The following is a 24,829-nucleotide window of genomic DNA, read 5'->3' on the forward strand; positions in this document are numbered from 1 at the left end:
GGCAGAATGAGGGAGGGTCTGTGAAGCATTCTGATTCTGAAAGGGTATGAAAGGGATAAAATACTGACATTCTTCCATCTCCAGGACACATTCTCCATCCTACTAGATCTTACAAGAAGTACCCAAAAGGCATTTATGTCTTTAGGGAATACTCAGGAATACAGACAGGTTATAAGATCCCAAACAGGACTATGATCTTATATCAGGCCAAGATAGGTGCAGAAACTGGAATGTGAGGTAGAAAAGTCTCAGACATTAGAAATAACCAAAGAGAAGTTACTCCAAATTTTATCACTGAAAACTGCTTTCTGTATTTCCACTCCCTCTCCCCATTTAGGGTCCCCTGTCTTGCTAAGCTCTCTCCTTTAAACAACAGGAAAGAGTGTTTTTTTTTTTTTTAATATTAAGGAAAATATTTCTGGCATTGGCTCATTTGTTGATGGCAAAGCTTCCTCTAATTTTTTCTTCCAACAGCAATGGCTCTGGCTTTTTCTTTCCACATCATACTAACCTCTTTGCAGTGACTTGCTGCTTTAAAGTAATTTACTAATAAATCATTTCTAGGTTCCAAACTAATTCCATAAGGCATATAGTTAATTTTGCACTCAGGATGCATAGAACAAAGTAACTATATTACCTTCAGGAGAACACGATTACAAAAGATGGCCTTATTACCCAAGATTTTCTTAACGCTTTAAGACAGCCTCATACGCCAGAGTAACCAAGAAGACTGCAAAGAGGATAGTGGATTTCATAAGCATTTCTCTACTCCCTGGACACTGCCCTATCTTTCTTGTAGAACCTCTGAAAAGGCCATAGGGTCAGGGCACTAAAACTTGCTTTTTAAAAGTTTAGACTTTTACTCTGTCTGACATTCTATACCTAAGTGAAACCCATGAAATCTCTGTGGTAGCTACATCTCTAGCTTACGAAGCAATCGGTCCTTGAAGTAGGAGGTGGAAAGGGAAATCAGGTTAATATCTTGACCCCTGTCACAATGGCCTGACTGGCACAGTACAATGGGAAGAATGTGAGGTTTGGAGTCAGAGCATTTGAGTTTGAACCTCTGTTCTATGTAACCTTGAGTAACATATTCTTTATGACTCCGTTTCTTGATCTATAAAATGAACTTCTGTGATCTTGTGTTTTGGATCTATGTGTTCTGAAATCACAAAACATGCACTGTGTGCATAGGGCCAAATACCAAATACCAAAAGTTAGAAGAATTGCTTATTTGTGGTGTGAATAGGGGCAAATCACCTGGCCTTTTTAGGCTTCAGTTTACTTATCTGTAAAATGAGGGGTTTGGAATTGATGTTTAAGATCTCATTCAGTTTTAACATTCTGAGAACTGCTGCAGGGGCTTTGCTGCTCTCTACATAAGGCTTGCTTTATGATTTATCCTCATAGAGAGAGAGTAGAAGAGGCCTTGATTTAGTTTGAAAATTGTTTTCTGTGTTTTCCATGCTTAACTACTTAATAAACATATTGTACAATCTTAGAGTCCTAGAATTTCGGATTCCTTTGGAATCTTGGAAACATGGGATCCTAGAATCATAAAGCTCTAGGGTATTAACACCTTAGAACCTTCAAATCTTGAAATTATAGAATCCTGGAAACCTAGAATTGGGAGGAGACTTAGCTATCACCTAGCCCAGCTTCCTTATCCATCACCTATAGAAGAACATCTTATTTTCCATTCAAGTGTTTCATTGGTTTCCATAATTAACTGCTCATTTAAACCCTCAGCATAAAACAAAATTTAGAATTCATAGAATCTGAATTGATTAATGAAGGCATCATCAAAAGAGGTCATAGCTGAACAGTTTAGATAACCTCCAAATTAGGCCAAAAGCAAAATGCCATCTTTTCTCAGAAAAAGGATAATAGTTGCAGGATCAAAGAGTGTGTGTGTGTGTGTGTGTTCATATGTGTATGTAGGAGAGGGAGGGTCAGAGGCTCTGGTAGCTCCCTGGGGAAAGAAATAAGAAAACCAATAAGGAGACTCTTTCCTACCTACTAAGAGAACCACCTTCTCTCCTTGTCGGGATTTGAACACAGCAGTGAGAAAAAGAAGCTGAAAAACACAGCCACGGCTTGACCAGAATGAGGATTTGGCTGATAGAAATACCTCAGAATTCAAGTGCACAGCACTGAAAAATGGAAAAAAAATTAGAATCAGAAAAGTCAAATCCTTCCTTGTGTTCTATTAAAAATGTAAATTTAGTCACTGTTTTTTAAAATTCTTCTTAGGGTTCCCTAAAACCGAGTCCATGGATGGTTTTGAACCATAGAATAACCAGTCATGAGGGGAGCATTGAAAATCCTCCTTCTCCCCATTTACTGCTACATCAGTGCCTCTCGGTCCAGAAGGCTTCGATGCAGTTGTTGCTTGTCATCGGAATCATCTCCTGTGGGATCATTTTCTTCACCAGACTCCACATATATTGGCCAGTCATTGTCTGTATCACCCTTCTCCTGACCCTCGGAGGATGCCTCCATCTGGCTCAGGTTGATGGGTACCGTGTCATCCTGTGGATTCGTAATACATGTACAGCTGTCACATAAACCAAACCTCCGCAACCCCTGAGAGAGGCTGCTTGTGAAGGTTCTCCGGCAACCCTTGCAAATGATTGGTCGATTGGAGCGATGGACCTAAAACAAGAAACAGAATTTCCCAGTGAAGAGTCTGGGTGAACTCAGTAGCCAAGGTGGTGTTTAGAGATGATTGGGGCAGAAGGAGGGAGGACAAAGGAAAATTGCTCCCAAGGTGTAAATGAACAAGGGCATGAGAAAAATTTAATATTCTAACCTTAGTACTTCAAAAGGAGCCATGGTGCTGTGGTTGTGATCAGCTTTTCCCTTGATACAGACCCCAATTCCTCCATGTGCCTTAGTTGACAGTCTTTGTCAATGGTGGCTAGCCTTCTTGTAGTGAACCTCTCCACACCTAATTAGGCCCAACTTCAAGAAACTGACAGGTCAGGCCCATCTAGAAAATGCTTTGTAAACCTTAAGGCATCATATAAATGGCAGTTATTAATATTATTATTCATAGCATTTCTAGATTGGTAGGACCTGCCAGATCTTAGGCTATATTGGTATAGCCTTTGCAAGGTCATCAAATAAAACACTGATATTACTGAAACATCATAAAAATGGAGAAGCTAAAGCAAAAGGTACAATAATGAGGAGAATGAGGAGGAAGAGGAGATGGACCTTTAACATGCCATTTTGTAGATCCATATATATAGTTATATGTTGTGATTTGAGAGGTGATGTGCCAGAAAGCACTAGACTTGGAGTAGGAAAGACCTGAGTCCAAATCCTACCTCAGATGTTGGGCAACTTACTTAACTTCTCTCAACCTCAGTTTCCTCATCTGTAAAATGGGGATACTAATAGTACCTATCTCCTCAGATTACTGTAAGAAACAAATGAGATACCATCAACTATTATGACCACTACTATTAAGGCAGGAACTGAACCTGTGGTTTCATTTATGTATGGAACTCCCAGAATGGAAAACTTTCTACACCAATGCAGATTGGCCCCTTCCCTACAATTTAGCCTTAGAGAGTTTTCTGGAGCACTGAAAGGTTGTGATTTGCTCAGGATCACCTAGCCAGGATGTGTCAGAGGCAAGACTCAAACACTGAGCAAATTTCTCTCTACTACATCATGAGGTCTTATTGTTATTCATGTGACGGTCAGAAAACTGAGTTGTATTCTTTGGGAATTTATTTTTTGTTAAAGTTAAGTTACAATGAAGGATCAAAACCACTAAAACTGGAGGGAAGGAGGGAGGCAGGGAGGGAGAAGGGTTGTGAAGCATAATCCTCAAACCTTTTCTGGATCACAAAAATGCTCTGTTCTGCCTTTGCTGAGGAACTCTCCTACTTGGACTTAGTTAGGCAGTCCCTCCTCCATGCTCTCCCCTCATCCCCAAGTCTCCCTCTCCCCAAGCCAAATGTGGACTGGAGCTCTGACAACAGAGTGTTGGAGTGCTGGAAACAAGAGTCAAGTTGACAAGCATTTATTAAGCATCTAATATAATATGTATCAGCACTGTGCTAAGCTTAGGAAGGAAAAGTCTGAGGTATAAAACTGAGCACAATGACTGAATTATAGGCAAGGTCAGCAGATTGCCAGTAAATCAAGTTTAAAAAAAGGCTTGGGGACTATAAATTATGGAAAGTTACAGAAATCTTTTAGAAACTTATTTTGATCATAATTCAATTGGATAAGCTAGGTCACTTGACCAGGGGGCTTCTTGGGCCTTTTTTTTTTTCTTTAATGCTTTAAAATTTTTATTTTATTGGAGGCAGCTGGGTGGCTCAGTAGATTGAAACCCAGGCCTAGAGATAGGAGAACCTGGTTTCAAATGTGGCCTTCGACACTTCCTAGCTCTGTGACCCTGTGCAAGTCACTTAATTCCCATTTCTAGCTCTTCTGTCTTGGAACCAATACAAATATTGATTCTAAGATGGAAGGTAAGAGTTTAAAAAAAAATTACTGATATCTTGTTTGATTTTTTTTTAACACCTTCATTTCTTACTAAAACCCTGCAAGTGGCACATTGGATACTTAGTATTGATTCTAAGAGATGAGGGTTTAAAAAACATTTAATTTTTTTTTTTTTACCAATTACATATAATACACTTCCACACAAATTTTTGTTAAGTTATATGATCAAATTTCTCTCCCTCTCTCCTTTCTCTTCCCCCTCCCAGAAATGGCAGGCATTTCCATCTGGGTTATATATATTTCTATATTGCTCATTTTTGCAAGTGAGTAATCTTATAAAGCCAAAACCCCAAACATAAACCCAAATAAATAAGTGAAAAATCATCTGCATTCTGACTCCAATAGTCCTTTCTCAGAAGGTGGATAGCATTCTTTGTCATAAGTCCCTCCTGAGGCTTCTTACATAAAAATTTCCCACTACTGCCAACTTTTAGAGTTGTAGGAATATCAGAGGCATTTTGGAGGAGTTTCTAGAGTAGGACAACCACTAGATTTAATATTTTATTAAGTTAAAGCTCACATCTATCAATTGGTGAAATTTTAGGGAAAGTACCCTTTAGTGTTCTGGCTAGGGAAATTCTTATTTCTATACAGCTTGTTAGAAAGTGGAAACCTGTGGTTATAGGTCGGCGATGGTGAACTTAAGGCATGGGTGCCGAAGATGGCACACAGAGCCCTCTCTGTGGGCATAGCCCCCCACCCCAAGTTCATTATAGAAAGGCAGAGGGCCTGGGGGGAGCTGCTCCCCTACCCCTCTCCACCATGCCTGATGACATTTTTTCACATCCCTGTCCCTCTGCCCAGTAGCCAATGAGAGCTCACACTGGGTAAGGTGAGCGGCTCACAGGCAGCAGAACTGAAGGGAAGTAGAGTGCTCAGTTCATCCATCCCTCCACCCAGCAGCCCCATGGGAGTGCTTCCTCCCTCCCTTATGTGTGTGTGGGGGGGGGGGGGAAGGGGAGAGAGGGCAGGGTACACCAACACTTGATGAAGAGGAGGGGCAAGGCATGCCATCTCTGGGGGTGGGGGGGCAGCACTTGATCTGGGAGGAGGCAGGGCCCAGCATTCCCTCTTTAAAAGGTTCACCATCACTGTTATAGGGGCTACTGGAGCTGCTGAAGTTTGTAACTTATTTTCCAATGATCAGAAAACAGAATTTAAAACTTGTACTCTTTAACTTTAATAACTCTTCTTACTCCCACAAAGATATATTTCTTACTCTTTAATTTATCTGCTACTAAATGATTAAATCTGCAGGTAATTTAGTCTTAAGGAAATGTCTATGTTAATTTAATTTAGCTGTTAGTCCACCTAGGGCTAGCTTTTTACCAAAGAAGGAAATTAAAAGAAATCAAAGTAATCAACACTAACCGAATTAAAAGTTATTCCTTTTCAGGACCTACTATCCTACCTCTGACACTTAGTATGTGACATTGAGCAAGTCCTTTAATCTCTCTGTGCCTTGATTTCCTCATCTGTAAAATGAGGGAGTTGAATGATGACCTCTAGAGTTGCTTCTAGCTCCAGATTTATTATCCTATGATCTTGAAGGTGAAAGTCATCCCCATTCAAGTTCCATCAGAATTTGCATTTTAAACCCCTTAGAGGATAGGTTCTACATTTAGCATGTAGGAGGATTTACCAGATGAGCTGAGAATCAGGAGAAAAAAAAGATAGAACCACAGACTCTTAGGATTAGAAGGGATTTCAGAGGGCATCCAGGCCAGTCTCTACTAGAATTAATAATCTCCTCTATACTAATTCCCAGCAAGTGACCAATCCAGTCAGTAAACTTAAAGGTAACTACCATGTCCCCTCTAATTCACCCCAGTCTAAATTATGACCCCAGTGCTTAAATCCAATTTTCATAGAACAGTATTTCCAGTTCCTTCACCATCCTGGTCTCTCCACCTCTAGACAACCTCTAGCTTTAGCTTGTCAAGTCAACAAGCATTCATTATGCACTTATTGTGTGCCAAGCACCACTTCATCAGGCTCCTAAAAAATATTTCTCAAAGCTAGACCTAGGGCAACTGGGGCCTTAGCACTAGAAATGGGTAGCTGTCAAATAGTCTTACACAACTGAGGGGGTCCCAAATGCAATACTCAGAATGTTGACATACCAGCCCCTGCAGAATTTCCACCAGATGGAGATGCACCTTGTCTGCCAGTTTAAAGTGTATCAAAAGTGGGGGATGTAGAGGCAGAATTTTAAGTTTTTCCCTTTTCTCTTTATCTCCCCTTTTCCATACTCCCTGAAGCCCTTGATCTCCAGACCCTGTCTCTGATTCACTCTCTCCTTTCCTACCCAGTCCTTAGTGCCATCTTCTCACAGACTCCCCATCTCTGAAACACTCCCTCCCCTCCCTGCTTCATCCTTGATCATTTCTAAACAAGACCCACGTGTTATCAAATAAACCTGCTTCTTTCCATGATCTTGGGTGTCGGTGAGATTCCATGCTGTAACAATATCAGATGACTTCGTACCCAGGCCTGCAGAAAGGAAGAACCCTCCCAGACTTACACTCAGGGAATGGCTCCGAAGGTGCTCCTGTCGGGTGAACCTCTTGCCACAGGTGTCGCAGGGGTAGGGTCTCTCACCAGTGTGAGAGCGGATGTGCCTTTTGAGGATGCCCTTCTGCTTGGCTGTGTACGGGCAGAAAGGGCACTTGTGGAGTTTGATGGGAACCACCAGCACATCACCTTGAAAAACAAATGAGTTGTTTAAGCAGCTCTATAAGCAGAAGCAACAGTTATCACAGATGCACCAGTCTAGGGCTGGGAATTGTAGATGTAACAGTCATATTTCATACTTCTGTAGCCCTCTGCCCTCTCTAAAGGAGATGCTAACCTTAGGAGGTAGGTAATATAATTCCAGCTCTACTACTTAAGACGGGTGTGGCTTTGGGTAAATCACTTCACTTTTTCCTTATCAAACTGACAGATAAGACTGAGTTATCTTTAAAATCCCATCTGGCTCAAAACTCCAATTGTTACTGGTTCCTTTTTACAAATGAGGAAATAAGCCTATGGAGTCTTTTCTACCTTGGACCTCCTTATGGTAATTTGTTCTACATTTTTAAGTTACTTAGGACAAATGATTTTAGAGTTGACATTATCTAACCTAGTGGTTCCCAAAATGGGTGCTACCGCCCCCTGGTGGGTGCTACAGCGATTCAGGGAGGCGGTGATGGCCACAGGTGCCTTTATCTTTCCTATTAATTGCTATTAACATTTTTTAAAAATTAATTTCCAGAGGGCTAAGTGATATTTTTTCTGGAAAGGGGACAGTAGGCCAAAAAAAGTATGGGAACCACTGATCTAACCTAACACCTTCATTTTACCGATGAGGAAACCTCCTTCCTTAAGGACACAAAGGCAGGTAGTAAAAGAGCTGTGATTCAAACAGATCTCCACACCATAATTCACTTCTCTTTCCAATGTACTATGGATCTTGCAAAATTGTTGTATATTGCTATATATTACAGTTATCTGTGTTGTCAACCTGTACATAAAGTCAGACTAACTAGGTGATGAGTAAAAAAAGTGAGGCATTTATTCAGAGTTGAGGGATTGCAATTCAAGACAATGTACTGCCTTTTCAGGCAGAGATGCTAGGGAAGAAAGAGATTCTTATAGGCCAGGGTATCATAGTTTTGAGAAACAGCAAAAGGTTATATAGTCTGTTTGCCTTTTCATCTAGCATACCACTGCTTGGTTTATATTCCAAAGAGATCATAGGAAAAAAGACTTGTACAAAAATCTTTATAGTTGTGCTCTTTGTGGTGGCAAAAAATTGGAAAATGAGGGGATGCCCTTGGACTGGGAAATGGCTGAACAAATTGTGGCATCTGTTGGTGATGGAAGACTATTGTGCTATAAGGAATAATGAACTGGAGGAACTCCATGTGAACTGGAATGACCTCCAGGAATTGATGCAGAGCAAAAGGAGCAGAACCAAGAGAACATTATACACAGAGACTGATACACTATGGCACAATAGAATGTAATGGACTTCTCTACTAGCAGCAATGCAATGATCCAGGACAATTCTGAGGGACTTAAGAGAAAGAACGCTATCCACATCCAGAGAAAGAACTGTAGGAGCAGAAACACAGAAGAAAAACAACTACTTGATCATATAGGTTGATGGGGATATGATTGGGGATGTAGACTCTAAGCGAATCACCCTAATGCAGTGGTTACCAAACTTTTTTGGCCTACTGCCCCCTTTCCAGAAAAAATATTACTTAGCGCCCCCTGTCACATACTATCACCGCCTCCTTACAGTTATTCACCACCCCTAAATGCACCTATGGCCATCACCACTTCCCTGGATCGCTGCAGCACCCACCAGGGGGTGGTGGCGCCCACTTTGGGAATCACTGCCCTAATGGAAATGTCAATGACACATGTAAAACCCAGTGGAATTGCACGTTGGCTAGGGGAGGGGGGCAGAAGGAGGGGAGGGAAAGAACATGAATCTTGTAACCATGGAAAAATGTTCTAAATTAATTAAATTAAAATTTTCAAATAAAAAAAGAAACTGGAAAAGTGGAGATATACTAAAAAAAAAAAGGTTATATAGTCTGTATACACAGAACAGCATCTCTGCCTAGGAGCAGGGGTAGTTGGGGTGTTTAGAAACTGCTGAGGATACAGAGATCTTGGGAGGAGTTAGAAATGGCAGGTCAGAGCATGGTAGAGCCTAGAGTTTTGCAGGGGTTAACAGTATATATGTCCGAATCTCTAACTAATATTCGACAAATAGGATCTAAAATGATTTTTAGGGGTTGAAAAGTAAACAAGGTAAAACTTAACAATAAATGTAAAATCCTACATTTGGGTTATTTATTTGTTTGTTTTTAAATCAAAACCCTTACCTTCCATCTTGGAGTCAATACCATGTATTAGCTCCAAGGCAAGAAGAGTAGTAAGGGCTAGGGAGGCAATGGGGGTTAAGTGACTTGCCCAGGGTCACACAGCTGGGAAGTGTCTGAGACCAGATTTCAACCTAGGACCTCCTGTCTGTAGGCCTGGCTCTTAATCCACTGAGCGACCCAGCTGCCCCCTACATTTGGTTTTTTAAAAAAAACGCTTTACAAGTTAAAAGCTAGAGAGGCATGGCCAGATGACAGTTCATCTGAACAAGATCTAGGAGTACTAATGAACTACAAATTCTTTATGAGTCCACAGGAAGAGATGGAAGTCCAAAAAGCTAATATGATGTTGCTACACAAAAGGGCACGTAAGAGTTTGCATGTGGAAGAGTTCTGCTCAGTTCTGAAAGACTCAGCTCAGATCATATGACATCTGGAGGACAGTGTTCAGTGCTAGACATTACATTTTAAGGTCACTGATAAGCTGGAGAATATCCATGGCACAACTGTAATGATCTCTCAAATGGGCCTTCAATGCTACAAGGTGGCCCTTTTATATCTCCCTGATTAACTAACCTACTCTCCACAGTGGCTCTTCCAAACTTTTTTATTTCTCCTTAAACCTACTATGGTTCTCCCTTTTCACTTGGCTGAGAACCTTGCCTCATGTTCTCTGAAAAAAATATGACCATTCTCTGAGAGCTCCCTCTTCATTATAATAATAATGACATTATTATCATCAGCCTTTCTTCAATTTACATTATCCCAGGGCCTTGATACCTTCCACCACTATCTCCTTTTTCACTCACATGATGTCTCACATGATGAGGTAGTTCTTTTCCTTGTCAAGGCAAACTTCTCTACATGTGCAAGCGACTCCATTCCATCCCAAATCTTTTTTTTTTAATCCAATTGTTATTTATTTTGGCGGCTGTACAGTTTTGGACAAGTCATTTTACTTCTAACTTCATTATCCTCTCTATAAATATAAAGTTAGATTCTTTGTAGTTTTATGCTTCTGAACTAACTGGCTAATTCACCATAGACTTTTTTCCCCCTACATGAATTGCCAAAAACAGGAAGAGGACAACTAACTAGTTAACTCTGTTCCTCTATTTTTATAGCTATTTTATAGCAAAGGAGACAGAGGAGAATCAGACAGGTAGGATAAGAAGCAGAAAAGAGCAATGTCCTGAAAACCTAGAGTGAAGAGGGTGTTAAGAAAAAAAAGTTTGATCAATAGTGTCAAAAGTTTTGAGAGGTTGATAAGGACAGAAAAAAGGCCATTAGATTGGGCAATTAAGAGAAAGTTAAGAAGAAAGGAAAAGGAAAGGAAATGGAGGCCCCTATAGTAGACAGCCTTCTCAAGGGGTGAAGCCACAAGAGAGGAGAAATATGAGATAGTACCTAGTGGTGATGGCTAAAACAAGTGAGAGTTTTTTAACAATGGGGGAGACATGAGTATACTTATAGGCACCAAGGAATCAACCTCAAAGATTCTTTTGTATTTTGATAAACACTGAAGAAGACAGAGCTGTTAAACTTTATCTTGGGAAAAACTCAGAACTTGTTTGTTTGGTGTTGTGGAAACTTATTGCTTTCAAAACACAATAATCAGCTGTTTTGTTTACTTATTTTTAGTTTTAATGTCAACAAACAAGCACTGTAATTAAAGCATTAGAATAAAATCTGAGCTTTTTTTTTTTTTAATTAGGCAGTTCTACTTTCCAGTACAGAGAGAAAAATTGAGAGTAAGTGAGAAAGTAAGGATGATAGAGGGGCCAAACTGCTGAAGAAAATTGGGATGGGATGAAATTACTTGTGTATATAGAGGAGCTTGTCTTGGCAAGGAGAAGAGCTACTTCATTATGTGAGACAGCAGTGAAGGAGGACATAGTGGCAGAAGGCATCTGAATGACATGGAATGAAGAGGGAATTCATGGCAAATGGCCTCAATTTTTTCCCCCACTAAAATATGAGACAAGACTCTCAATTGAGAGAGTGGGGACGGTTTGAAAAGGGATGAAAAAGGGTGGAGAGGTGGTAAGGTGGTAAAGTGGTTAGAAATTGAAGCCTGGAGACAGGAAGTGGTGGGTTCAAATTTGGCCTCAGATATTTCCTAACTGTGTGACCCTGGGCAAGTTACTTAACCCTAGTTGCCTAGCCCTTATTGTTCTTTTACCTTGGAACCAATATTTAGTATCAATTTTAAAACAGAAGGTAAGGTTTTTTTTTAATTTAATGAAATAAAAAGAAAAGAAAAAGAAAAGGGATCAAAGTTTGGAAGAACTGCTAGAGTGGTATAATGCAGTGATGAACAAACTTTTTAAAGAGGGGGCCAAAGGAAAGGAAATGCTCATCTGTCAGTCTGTTTCTAAGGCAACTCTTTCGAGAAGTTTCACTGTATTGTACCTTACTCATTGTATTTGTCAGATCAGGAATAATGTGGCACGGCCTGGATAGAACATTTCAGGGGGCAGCATCTGGCCTGTGGGCCGTAGTTTGCCTATCACTGGTATAGTGAGCTTATTAGGGGAGGTATCAAAGGATTGCCTAGCAGCACTGAGGGCCCAATTGCAGTTACATGGCAAATTTGTTGTGGACTCAAGTCATCAGGGTTTCATAATTCTCCATCTTCGTTCAGCAGCAGATGTGTAGGAGCAAAGGCAGCATCAGATGATAGAAGTGATCCGAGGCTAAGGTTTAGCAGGGCATAGTCAGTGATATGATAAGGGGACTTAAGAGGAGTTGGAGAAAGGAGAGTGTAACCCATGTATGTATGTATGTATGTATGTATATATGATATATGTATGTGTGTGTGCTTGGGGGGTTGGGGGGTGGCGGTGTAAGTGATGACTAAGAGAGAGAACTGAGGGATCGAGGAATCAGAGGTCATGATGAGGATGAAGAGCAGCGTTTGGGATTGGAAGGCGGAGGGAGAGGTATAATGACAAAAGGTTGTGAACAAATAGGGGAATTTGAGTTCATGAACATATAAGCAGTACATTAATGTGCTTAATAAATGCTTGCTGACTGACTGATCTGTAGTATTTTTTTTCTCCAATGGGCTTTACTCATGTAGTTCCCACCATCTTCCTTCCACAGATTCCTAGATGTCCTCATATGAACACAACTTCTTACTTTATAATGCTAGTCCATCTCTTCTACTAACCCTTTTTCTTTGAATTTTTTAATAGTGTGTCTTTTATTTAACAGTCATATCATGAACTCTGTAGTCTAATTAGATTTCTAGGAAGAAGGTCACGGAATCCAAAGAGCAAGTGAGAGCACAAGGACTGAAGGGTTTGAGAACAGATGAGAGCCAGGACAGGTACTTTAACCAAGTACATGATGAAGCATAATTTGGCACTTAAAAAATTTTTTTTAATTTGATGAGATTTGTCCACTGTTAGCAAAGCAATAATGGTCTTCTTGCTGGTCTTGCCATTCTGGGATCCAAAGCACTCCATGGCTTCTGCAAATAGGAGTCATTTGTGTTGGCCCAGCATTTCATGGACAGGGTTCCAGGACCAGTGAGCTTCAAGAATTCCTTGTAACAAAATTTCTTCTCTGCAGGATTCAGAGCACGAAAGTTTTCTATCTTTAGGAACTTACTTGCAAAGAGCTGGAAAATACCTCAGCCTTGGGGCTCATTATCAACTGAGAGGTTAAAGTAATGAGGGTGGCCACTGACATGGATGACTGGTCTGGGAACACTGATGGGGGCAGTGGCAGTGGGGAGCTGTGGCTGGTGGGCCAAAGTTTGGCTTCCAACAGTAGCATCTGCAAAGTCTGCCCTGTCTCTTTTGAATCAGGTGTGCCCATCTAGAGTATACTCCAAAAATGGATTTGAACACTCTAATAATCAAAATCTATGCAGTTAAATTTGGACATTTATGTATGCACATTGGAAGCCATGGGTTTTATTACTGGCTCCTTTCTTTGAATTTTTTTTTGCTGTTAACTTCAAGATGTCTTAACTGTTATTGGTATTCCTTGTTATTCTCTATTCCTAGTTACTCTCTAGCTTGGTAGAACTACACAAGCAGCTTTCTCCTTCCCCTGCTTTTAAAGAGTTTTTGACAGAATTAGTAAGATTTCAGGCAAATACAATTACCAGCCTTTGTTAGGCATATTTCACCCAGGGACAAGAGTCTCTTCTCCTAGAATTTAAACTGTGATCCAGAAGTCTGAATTCTATTTTCAAATACCAACTTCTTAGCCATCTTTCTTCTTTTCAAACTAGTGTTTCTCTTCTATATCCCTTGTTTTTGTCCATGTCCCAACCTTTTGGTTATTTCCCAATTAATGTAATGTAAAGGTACCTATTTTAACTGACATGGCCTAAATCTGCCCTTTGAATTCCTTCAAATTCTTAGGCGTGCCATTTGGTCTCAGTGACATAAAAAAAATCACAGTTGTCCATTTAGCCTAAACTACCTTATGTTTACAACTTCCGCAAGGTCACGAAGTCAGTTAGTGATAAAAGCCAGAATTAGAATCCAGATGGTTCAAGCTTCTTTCTCTCATGCTACATGCCAGCAACTCACACCTCAGAAACCACAACCTACATTCATAAGAGGTAGTTCTGGACTAATAACCAGGAGACCTGCCTTAATCACTTACTAAGAACTGACATTTATTTATCATTTTAAAGTTTGCAAAGTGCTTTACATATGTCCTCTCATTTAATTCTCAAAATAATCCTGTGTGATCAGTGCTAGTATTAACCCATTGATGCTAAGATAAGGCTAAGTAAATTCATCTAAACCAGTGATTCCCAAAGTGGGCACTGCAGCGATCCAGGGAGGTGGTGATGGCCACAGGTGCATTTATCTTTCCTATTAATTGCTATTAAAATTAAAAAAAATTAATTTCCAGGGGGCTAAGTAATATTTTTCTGGAAAGGGGGCGGTAGGCCAAAAAAAAAGTTTGGGAACCACTGGTCTAAACCTTGCCTGGCACTCTTTGCCCTCGAGGCATTTAAATTCTGATGATGGAAGACCAAATACAAAGGGGAATTAGAAAGCATCTAGAACTATGTTGGTGAACCTATGTCACTTGGGCTAGAGAGGGCTCCCTTCCCCCTTTCCACCCGTGTTTGAAGACATTTCTCACATCACCCGCCCCTCTGCCCAGCAGCCCAGTGGGAACGCTTCCTCTCTCCCCTGTCTGGGTTAAGGCGGGAGACTCATATGCAGCACAAGAGTTATAGTTTAGGCAGTTGCTAAAAGATTAGCCATCATTAATCTATTCTAGACCATTTCTGAGGCAGGATTTAAAATCAGACCTTTCTGACTTCAAGTGCCACATTCTATTCTGCCATGCCACAAAGCTGTGTATTGAGTACTGCTGTGCCTTGAAGGGTGGTTTCCTAGCATTCCTTCTCTCTTTGCCTAATGATTCTGAACCAGCTTTGAATATAAGCATTTGTAAACCTCCCTGAATCTTCCTGCTTTGATCTGGTGCCCACAGGTAGCCTCAGAAAAAAAAAAAAGGAAAGCTAGTATAGGCTTCAGACTATAGCCTCTGGCTGTCACCTTCAATCCTCAGGTTCAGATGTCTTAGCTTTTTTTCTTTCTTTCTTTCTTTCTTTCTTTCTTTTTTTTTTTTAACCCTTAACTTCTGTGTATTGACTTATAGGTGGAAGAGTGGTAAGGGTAGGCAATGGGGGTCAAGTGACTTGCCCAGGGTCACACAGCTGGGAAGTGTCTGAGGCCGGATTTGAACCTAGGACCTCCCGTCTCTAGGCCTGGCTCTCAATCCACTGAGCTACCCAGCTGCCCCCCAGATGTCTTAGCTTTTTAAAAATGATAATAGATGTGTGTGTGTGTGGAGGGTATTGAGGAGAGGGAAAGAACATGAATCATGTAACCATGGGAAAATATTCTAAATAAAATAAATTAATTTTAAAAAATGATAATAGGGGGCAGCTGGGTAGCTCAGTGGAGTGAGAGTCAGGCCTAGAGAAGGGAGGTCCTAGGTTCAAACCCGGCCTCAGCCACTTCCCAGCTGTGTGACCCTGGGCAAGTCACTTGACCCCCATTGCCCACCCTTACCACTCTTCCACCTATAAGACAATACACCGAAGTACAAGGGTTAAAAAAAAAAATGATAATAGATGGCCAGTTGGGCAAATTCATACATATTTCTGCTGAGTCCAGTTACTTCCTTCCTAAGGCCCTCAAGATTGTTGGGGCTTCCAGGCTCATTGATGACCAAGATTAAGTTTGAAACTAAGGAGTAGAAAGAGGGCTAGATCTGGAGTCAAGGGACTTCAGGGATTCAAATGCTGTTTCTGCCACTTACTAATAATGGGACTCTGGCTAAGTTAAAGACTCTTCTCTAGACTGTGATATTGGAATTTTGGGGGTCCTTGAACTAATTTTGAGGTCCCTTTGTGGTTTCCATTAATGTAAGAAATAAAATTAATATGGAGTGATAAAATTAAAAATATCATGGTTTCAAAGGGTTTATTGAAAGCCATTTAGAAAAATGAAGCCACATGCCTGTTGAGTTATTTTAAAGTACACAGGCCCTGTTACCTCTTCCTCCCATCCTGGCTCCGCTCCAAATCACCAAAGAGTTCAAACTACATTTCCCATGATTCCTCTTGTGTAATCAGGTGGGCAGGAAGTGTAATAACATAGTAACCAGGAGTATAAAGACTGAGGACAGCATTGGTACTCTCTCTCTTTGGTGATTTTGATGATCATCAATATAGGAAATTCCTGAGTGAAGGAATTCTTTCTACCACTATAGGTTGGCACCTTTTCTACAACTTTATAGCACTGTTCAGTTGTCTAGAGTACTAAAATGATTTGTCTAGAACTGTCAGGACCTAGCTTCAAAACTAATTCTCTAGCCACTAGACTAGGCCACCTCTTTTTTCAATGCTGTAATAAACCCTCCTGAGGCAGGGATATCACCGTGGATAGAGGACTGGAGTCAGAAGGACCTGAATTCAAATCTGGCCTCACATTCTTCCTAGTTTCATCCTAGGCAAGTTACTTAACTGTTTGCCTAGCCCTTGTCCTTCTGTCTTAGAGTTGTCACTTAGACAGAAAGTAAAAGTTTTAAAAGATATATAGAGAGATAAATAGATAGATAGATAGATAAATTTGTGTAGTGTACCTTCTCTACACTATCTTCATTGACGTAGAAATGGGCTTCATTTAGTTCTCAATCTGAAGGCTATAAGGCCAAAGGACCTCCTCACTAATCAAATGACTGTCAGTGTTGAATAAAATCCAGCCTGGTGCAATGGGAAAAACATCAGACTAACAGTCAAAGAGACCTGGGTACAATCTGAATGTCACTGATAACCTAGAGTGTGACCTTGGGGAAGTATCTTCCCTTCTCTGTACCTTACTTTCCCCATCCTTAACAATGAAGAGATTGGATTGGGTCTCTTCAACCACTAATTTTTCAATGACTCTGTCCATACCTCTATGGGTGGGGAACAGTGCACCCACCTTTCTTGCATGCACAGGAAATTACCTGACAAACTTTGCAAATATCACATCAGAAAGTGTTTGCAACCTCACTAAATGACATGTTACGACCATAAAGCCAAACAGCAGAGCTCAGAAATCCCTTCACGTGGGAAGAACCATCCATGAACCAACCACCTTTTACTGTTCCCTACTAGATGAAGGAGGGGAACACAGTCCCCGTACTCAAGGAGGGCATGATTTAGCTGTGGTGATAAGACCTGAATATGTGAAGAGTGTCACATTGACTCGACAATTCAGTTCAACCAACAATTATCCAGCAACTGCTGTGTGAAGCATTCCATGTAGACCCTGGAGAAGGTACATTGTTCTGATAAGGCATAGTCTTTGCCTTCATGGATCTTCCGGTCTTGTAGATAATTTGATATATCATCAATACCTCAGAGATACTTCAGGGATCTGCAATTTGACTGGGAGGAGTATTCTTTGCAACACTGCTACTAACAACCCCTCTAACCCTAGTTGGATAGGCCATGGCTAAAAAAAATCTATTAGCTAGGGGCCACCCATTGGGTGATGCACTAACATCAAATTAGCTAGGCTTTGATTTGGTTAGCACAGTCTTTGTTCACCCAGGGGCCATCTTTATGCCTCAGGGAACCCTTAGAAGAGAACTTTAGTCCAAAGCTATAAGTTGCAGAAAAGGTGCCCAACTGGTATTCCCTCACTCGGGAGTTTCTTATCCTGATCAGGTCTAGTTCCTAGTCTCTATTGAAGAAAGAATGCCATAGTTTGATTAAAGGTAGACCTATTTCATGTGTTCTAAAGCTAGAAAGAACTCTAGTGACCATTTAGTGATTTAGGACTAAGGAGGGAGAGATCATCACTAGGAATCAGTAGTCTGGGATGGAAGATATCAAGAACTTCACTGAGGTGCAAAAATCTGAGTTGTACTTTAAAAGACAGGTAAGGGAGTAACTAGGTGATTCAGTGGAGAGAGAGCCAGGCCTGGAGATGGGATGTCTTGGGTTCAAATCTTACCTCAGACACTTCCTAGCTGTGTGATCCTGAGCAAGTCATTTAGCCCCAGTGGCCTAGCCCTCAGCTTGGGAAACCAAATGAGCAAAGGCACAGAGATGGGAAAGCACAAAGAGAGACAGAGATGAATAAGTAGCAGTTTGGCTAAACTGTAACATACATAGAGATAAATAATATGAAATAAGTCTAGAGAAATGGGATAGCACATAGTAAGAGTGAAAAAGAATGCTGGCTTTCAAGTGAGAGGATGTGAGTTCAAATTCCACTTGTCTCATTACATGCATGGCCTCAGTTTCCTCATCTGTAAAATGAGGGGATCAGGTTAGATTATAGTACGGTCTTATCTCAGGTCCCTGCCAGCTCTAAATCTATAAGCTTATGAATGCTAAATTCAAACTAAGTTCAAACTAAGAAGTTTGACTAAAAAGTTTGAACTTTACTTAGGAGGCAATAGAGAGCTATACCAAGGTCTTTTTTCCCCCATCTTCATTTTAGTCACTTTATTTGCATAATAACAAATTGCTTTCCAAAATGATTGTGCATTTCACAGCTCCACCAGCAATGTATTAGTGCACTTTTCTTTCCACAGCTCCTCCAACATTGACTGTTGCCTTTTATTGTAATTTTTGCCAATTTGCTGGGTGGTCAGTGAAACCTCACAGGTGTTTTGATTTGTATTTCTCTTATTATTCATGAGTAAGAGCATTTTATTCCTGTGGTAAATTCTCTGAAGTTCTTCTTTTAAAAATTGTTTATATCCTTTGACCACTGATTTATTGTGAAATTACGATTAGTCACATACATATAAATGTAATATATGTGTGTATATATACGCAAAGATATAAAATTATTAATTGTTAATGTCTTGGATACCAAACATTTATTGTGAAATTACGATTAGTCACATACATATAAATGTAATATATGTGTGTATATATACACACAGATATAAAATTATTAATTGTTAATGTCTTGGATACCAAATATTTATCAGAGAAATCTGATATAAAGATTTTTTTTTATCAATTTGACCATTTCCCTTTTCATCCTAAAAGTGATAATGTTGTTCCTGCGGAAGCTTTTCAGTTTCAAGTAATCAAAGTTACTTTTTTGTCTTTTGAAATCGCTTCCTTGTCTTGTTTGGTTAAGAATGTATCTCCTAGTATAACCCAGCTCAAACTGCTTACGATCTCTAGGAAGGGAGGGAGACAATTTAGATCTCATAACTCAAAAAACTCATGGAAAATTGTTGCTACATATAATTGGTAAGATATTGTTAAAAAAAAAAAAAAGAATATATCTCCTATACTGAAATGATTTGCCATTTCCTTCTCCAGATGATTTTACAGATGAGGAAACTGAGGCAAATAGGGATGTAAGTGACTCACCCAGGGGTCATGCAGCTAGTAAGTGTCTGGGGCCACATTTGAACTCAGGAAGATGAGTCTTCCTGACTCTAGGTCTGGCACTGTTTGTGCTGCACCACCTAACTGCCCTAACAAGCAATTGGCAAAAGTAGAAAAGGCAGATTTTGACTTGAAGTAAGGATGGGGTCATGAAGAGTTGGACAGAACTGAACAAAAAGAATAATTTCCAATAACAACAGCTATGAAAGTGAGTTGAGTGCCTTGGTAATGAGTTTCCTACTGCTGGAGTTTTTTGTTTTTTTTTTATAAAAACCCTTACCTTCCATTTTAGAATCAATACTTTGTATTGGTTCCAAGGCAGAAGAGCAGTAAGGGCTATAGCCAATGGGGGTTAAGTGAGTTGCCCAGGGTCACATGGTTAGGAAGCATCTGAGGCCACATTTGAACCTAGGACCTCCGTCTCTAGGCCTGGCTCTCAATCCACTGAGCCACCTAGCTCCCCCCTACTGGAGATTTTCAACCAAGGGTTAAATGACCATTTATGGAAGAATTCATTCCAGTTCAGCTACAAGTTAGATTAAATGCTCTCTGAGGTCTCTTTGGATTCTGAAACTCTGAGATTCTAATTCATGACATACATAACAAGCCCACTGTTTCTAGCTTCTGTTAATGCCTTATTCTAATAAAAATGAAACTCATTTCATTAAATTTTTTTTAAAAATCTAAATATATAAATATGTGTGCATGTATGTATCCTACCCTTCGTTGTGAGAGGTACACAATCTGTTTCTCTTTTAATATTTTTTACAGTATACTATTTAATATTAAGGTTACATATACATTTAGAATGTATTGTGGAGTGTGATATAAAATGTGGGTTTAAACCCAATATCTGCCAGACTGCTTTCTAGTTTTCCTAGCAGTTTTGTTTTTTTACCTTACCTTCCATCTTAGAATCAATATTGTGCATTGGTTCCAAGGCAGAAGAGCAGTAAGTAAGGGTTAGATAGTAGGGGTTAAGTGATTTGTTGAGGGTCACACGGATAGGAAGTGTCAAATTTGAACCCAGGACATCCCATTCTTTTTTTAAAAGTATATTTTATTTTTTTACCAATGAGATGTAATCACAAATTTCCATATAAGTTTTCTGAAGTTATATGATCCAAATTGTTTCCCTCCCAACTCCTCTCCCCCTCCCAAAGCTGGCAAGCAATTCAATCTAGGTTTTACATGTATTATCACACAGAACATATTTCCATATTGTTCATTTTTGTGACTAATCTTATAAAATCAAAACCAAAAATATATATCCAAATAACAAAGCAACAAGTCATATGCTTTCATCTGTATACCTACTCTAACAGTTCTTTCTCTGGAAATGGACAGCATTCTTTGTCATATATCCCTCAGACTTGTCATGGATCATTGTATTGCTGACAGTAGCTAAGTCTTTTACAGCTGATCATTCCACAATATTGCTCTTACTATGTGCAATGTTCTCCTGGTTCTGCTTATTTTACTCTGCATCAGTTCATGTAGGTCTTTCCAGCTCTTTCTGATATTATCCTGTTCATCATTCCTTTTAGCACAATAGTATTCCATCACCATCATATACCACAATTTGTTGAGCCAATCTCCAATTGATGGACATCCCTCTAGTTTCCAATTCTTTGCCACCAAAAAGAGGAGCTATAAATATTTTTGTACAATTTAAGTCCTTCCCCGCCCTCCTCTTTTTTTTAATCTCTGGAATACAGACCTAGGAGTGGTATTACTGGATCAAAGGGCATGCATTGTTTCATAGCCCTTTGAGCTATGAAGCCCATAATTCCAAAATGTCTTTCAGAATGGTTGCATCAGTTCACATATCCACCAACAATGCATTAGTATCCCTATTTTACCACATCCCCTCCAATATTTATCATTTTCCTTTACTGTCATATTGGCCTATCTGATAGGGATGAAGTGGTACCTCAGTTTCAATTCAATTCTCTTATTTTAATTATCTAATCAAGACTGATATGGAACATTTTTTCATATGATTCTTGATAGCTTTGATTTCTTCATCTGAAAACTGCTTATTCATATGCTTTGGCAATTTGTCAATTAGGGCCTCTCATTTCTAGTCCTTGTTCTCAATCCCCTGGGTCACCTAGCTGCCTCTTCCCAGCAGGTTTCAACAAATAGAAAGTTTTTTCCTAAGTAATTTATATTTTGTATTTTATCAAATACTATGATGACATACAAATCTTTGAAGCATTCCATATTTTTGTATTTAATTATCATCTCTATATTGATGATTCTTAAATATATCTACCCTGCCCCAGTCTTTCTGCTGACCTCCAATCTCACACCTCTAATTGCCTTTCAGTCATCTTGAACTGGATGTCCAGTAGACATCTTAAAGTTAATATGTATAAAACAGAATTTATTATCTTTCTCCCCTAAACTTTTTCCCCCTATCCTCTGAGTCCCTCAGTCTCACAATCCAGGAGCATTCCTGGACTCCTCAATCTATTAAACCTCCCATATCCAATTTGTTTCCAAATCTTGTCAATCTTACCTCCGCAGCATCTCCAGAATACTGCCCCCATCTCTTCTCTGACACTGCCATCATGCTAGTACAGGCCTTTATCACCTCATACCTTGATTACATCAATAGCCTGCTAGTGGGTCTACCTGCTTCTAGCCTTTCTCCATTCCAATCCATCTTCCTCCATTCAACCACTTATGGTGTTTTTCCTAAATCATTTTAGGCAAGTACAGGTTCAGTCATGTCACAGCACATCCTCCCTCCTTACTCAGTAAACTTCAATGACTTCCTATTGCCTCCAAAATCAAACACAAAGTGTTCTATTTGGCATTTAAAGCTCCTTATAATCTAACCCCCTCATACCTTTTCAGTCTTCTTCCAGCATTCTCTTTGATCCAGTGACATCAACCTCCTGGTTGTTCCATAAATGAGACACTCCATCTCTTGCCTCTGGGCATTTTCTCTGGCTGTCCCTTATGCCTGGAATTCTCTCCCTTCTCCACTGAGAATACTGACCTCCCTGGCTTTTTAGAAATCCTTTCACTGGAAGCTTTACCCAATGCTTTTTTCATTTTAGTGCCTTCCCTCTTAATTATTTCCTATTCATACTGAATATAGCTTGCTTTGCATATATCTATTTACACATTGTCTCAGCATTAGATGGTAAGCTCCTTAAGGGTAAGGCTGGGTTTTTTCCTCTTTTTATACCCCAGTGCTTAGCACTGTGCTTGGAACATAGTAGGTACTTAATAATGTTGGTTGCTTGATTGATTGTAACATGGAAGGGTTGGACTAAATGGCTTCTAAGGGCTCTCCTAGCTCTAGATGTATGATAATTCAATGATCTGATCATCGCATCAATGCATAATACATGTGGCAGTAGGTAAAGGATGAATTAGAGTACAGAGAGAATCTTATCTGTTCAGAGATAATTGCAATAGTCCCATTCAGTGGCAAGAGTAAGGTGGTGTCAAAGAATTGGAAATTGAGCAGATGCCCATCAACGGGAAATAGCTAAACAAAGTGTGGCATATGATTCTGATGAAAAACTACTGTGCTATGAGAAATGATAATAGGATGGTTCCAGAGAAATCTGGGAAGACCTATATGAACCCATGTGTAGTGAAGTAAGCAGATCCAGGAAAATATAGTTGTATGTGATAACAGCAATACTGTAAGGATAATCTACTGTGATCAAGACAGTGATCCAAAGGACTCATGATGAGAAATGATGTCCACCTCCAGAGAAAAAGCTAATTAACTCCAAATGCAGAGTGAAGCAGACATTTTTTTTTACTTTATTTGTGTTTTCTTTTGCAACATGGAAGTATGTTTGTGTGACCTCACATGTTTAACTGATTCAAACTGCAATCCTTCTCAAGGAAGGGCAAAGGGCCTGAGGGAGGGAGAGAAACTGAAACTCAAATTTTTAAAAAATGATTGTTAAAACATTATTTTACACATAATTGGGAAATAGCTAATAAAATAAATAAAACTGTATTTTTTAAAAAGTCAGTGGAAGGGTATGTAAGCAAGTACTCTTGGAGAAGATGGAGCTAATTTCATGCAATTCTAAAAGCTCAGGACAAACAGTCTGATGGCTTGAGCTCCAAGTCCCAGCTTTAGCACTAACTTGGTATTCTTAAATAAGTCACATCTCCCTGAACTTCAATTTACTTTTCTCATCTGTCAGATGAAAGGGCTGAACTAAATGATATCTAGGGCCCTTCCAGGTCTTAATAGTCCTGAACTATAACATTTCTCATTCCTAATGTTTATTTGTTTATATGTTGCCTTCTAAAATGTAAGCTCCTTGAAGGTTAAGACTTCTTCATTTTTGTCTCTATATGCCCAATGCCTACAACAGTGCCTTACAAATAGCAGACACTTGTTGAACCTATGACCCCAGGGCTCTCACAGGCACTCAGTGATTGTTTGTGAATGATGATGACTACATGGCTATATGTGGTAAGTGCCAAATGCTAGGTACATATGGTAAAGTTTGTCAGAGGTAGATGATGATCTCACCTGTATCTTCTCCATACCAGTCACTTGGGATATCCATCATAGAGCTCACAGCCACTCCTTCCTCTGGTCTGCTCTCAAAACCTCGAGAAAAGTGGGAAGCATCCTCTTTGCTCTGGGTTGTACTGTTGCGCAAAAGAGCCTCCAAAAACTGCTTCATGTGGTAATTATTACAGGCCAGGTCCAAGGCCTGGCTCCCAGGCAGAACTCCCTCCATGGGTTCTAGGGCCAGTGGGGCTGAGTACTGCTGCAGTCGGTCACCAACTTCAACCTCAACCTCCACTTCATCAGAGTCAAACTCCACTTTGGGTTCTGCCCCTTTCTGCAGAGAAGGGAGGTCATCCACAGAGTCACTACCTGGGGGACCTTTCACCACTAGCTCCAATGGGTGACAGCTGGTACAGTCCTCACAGGAGGCATCTTGGTGGCAGTTCCCAACCTGTTCTCTTTCTTCTGGCAAGGGCATCAAGATGGGGCACTGGTTTTTTGGACCACAAGAAGTCACCTCCCGGCCAGATGCAGAATTCCCACTGTCAACCTGGTGAGCAGCTACAGCAGCTGCAGCTGCAGCCACTGCAGCCGCAGCTTCCTTCTCCATCTTCCGGCAGATATCAAGTGAGGAGCGGATATAAGTCTTGCAGAAGTTCACCACATCTGTCATCTGTAGGTAGCTGGCAGCTGACATGACCTCAATTACATTCTCCCCACACAGATCCAATTTTCCTGAATAGAGGAAATCCAGAATAGTAGAGAAGGCCTCAGAAGTAACAATGTCCAAAGAGGCAGTGCTGTGCCGCCCACTGTCCTGAATATAGTGGATCAGCAGAGCTCGGAAGTATCCACTGTTGGCAAAGAGAATGTTCCTATGGGCTTTGAAGATCCGTCCTTCCACAATGATGCTACAATCACAGAAGAAGTCCCTCTTTCGTTGCTCATTCAGCTCTCCCAAGAGCTTCGTGTAATAGGACTGCATCTCCATGTCTGCTATAGCCACAGATACAGCTG

The 24,829-nt window shown here is 40.2% G+C and overlaps 1 protein-coding gene across 1 annotated transcript; it reads right to left on the reverse strand.

Annotated features, from left to right (window-relative positions):
* Positions 1 to 2,346: 2,346 nt before the first annotated feature.
* Positions 2,347 to 24,803, reverse strand: ZBTB8B (zinc finger and BTB domain containing 8B). Its single transcript, XM_044666400.1, has 3 exons — positions 23,828 to 24,803; positions 7,052 to 7,230; positions 2,347 to 2,655 (listed from the first exon to the last, which is right to left on the reverse strand). Exons 1-3 carry the CDS (start codon positions 24,801 to 24,803, stop codon positions 2,347 to 2,349), a joined length of 1,464 nt encoding a protein of 487 aa, XP_044522335.1.
* Between the last annotated feature and the right edge of the window lie 26 nt (positions 24,804 to 24,829).

This window comes from Gracilinanus agilis, chromosome 3 (assembly GCF_016433145.1).
Source record: "Gracilinanus agilis isolate LMUSP501 chromosome 3, AgileGrace, whole genome shotgun sequence".
Lineage (NCBI taxonomy): Eukaryota > Metazoa > Chordata > Mammalia > Didelphimorphia > Didelphidae > Gracilinanus > Gracilinanus agilis.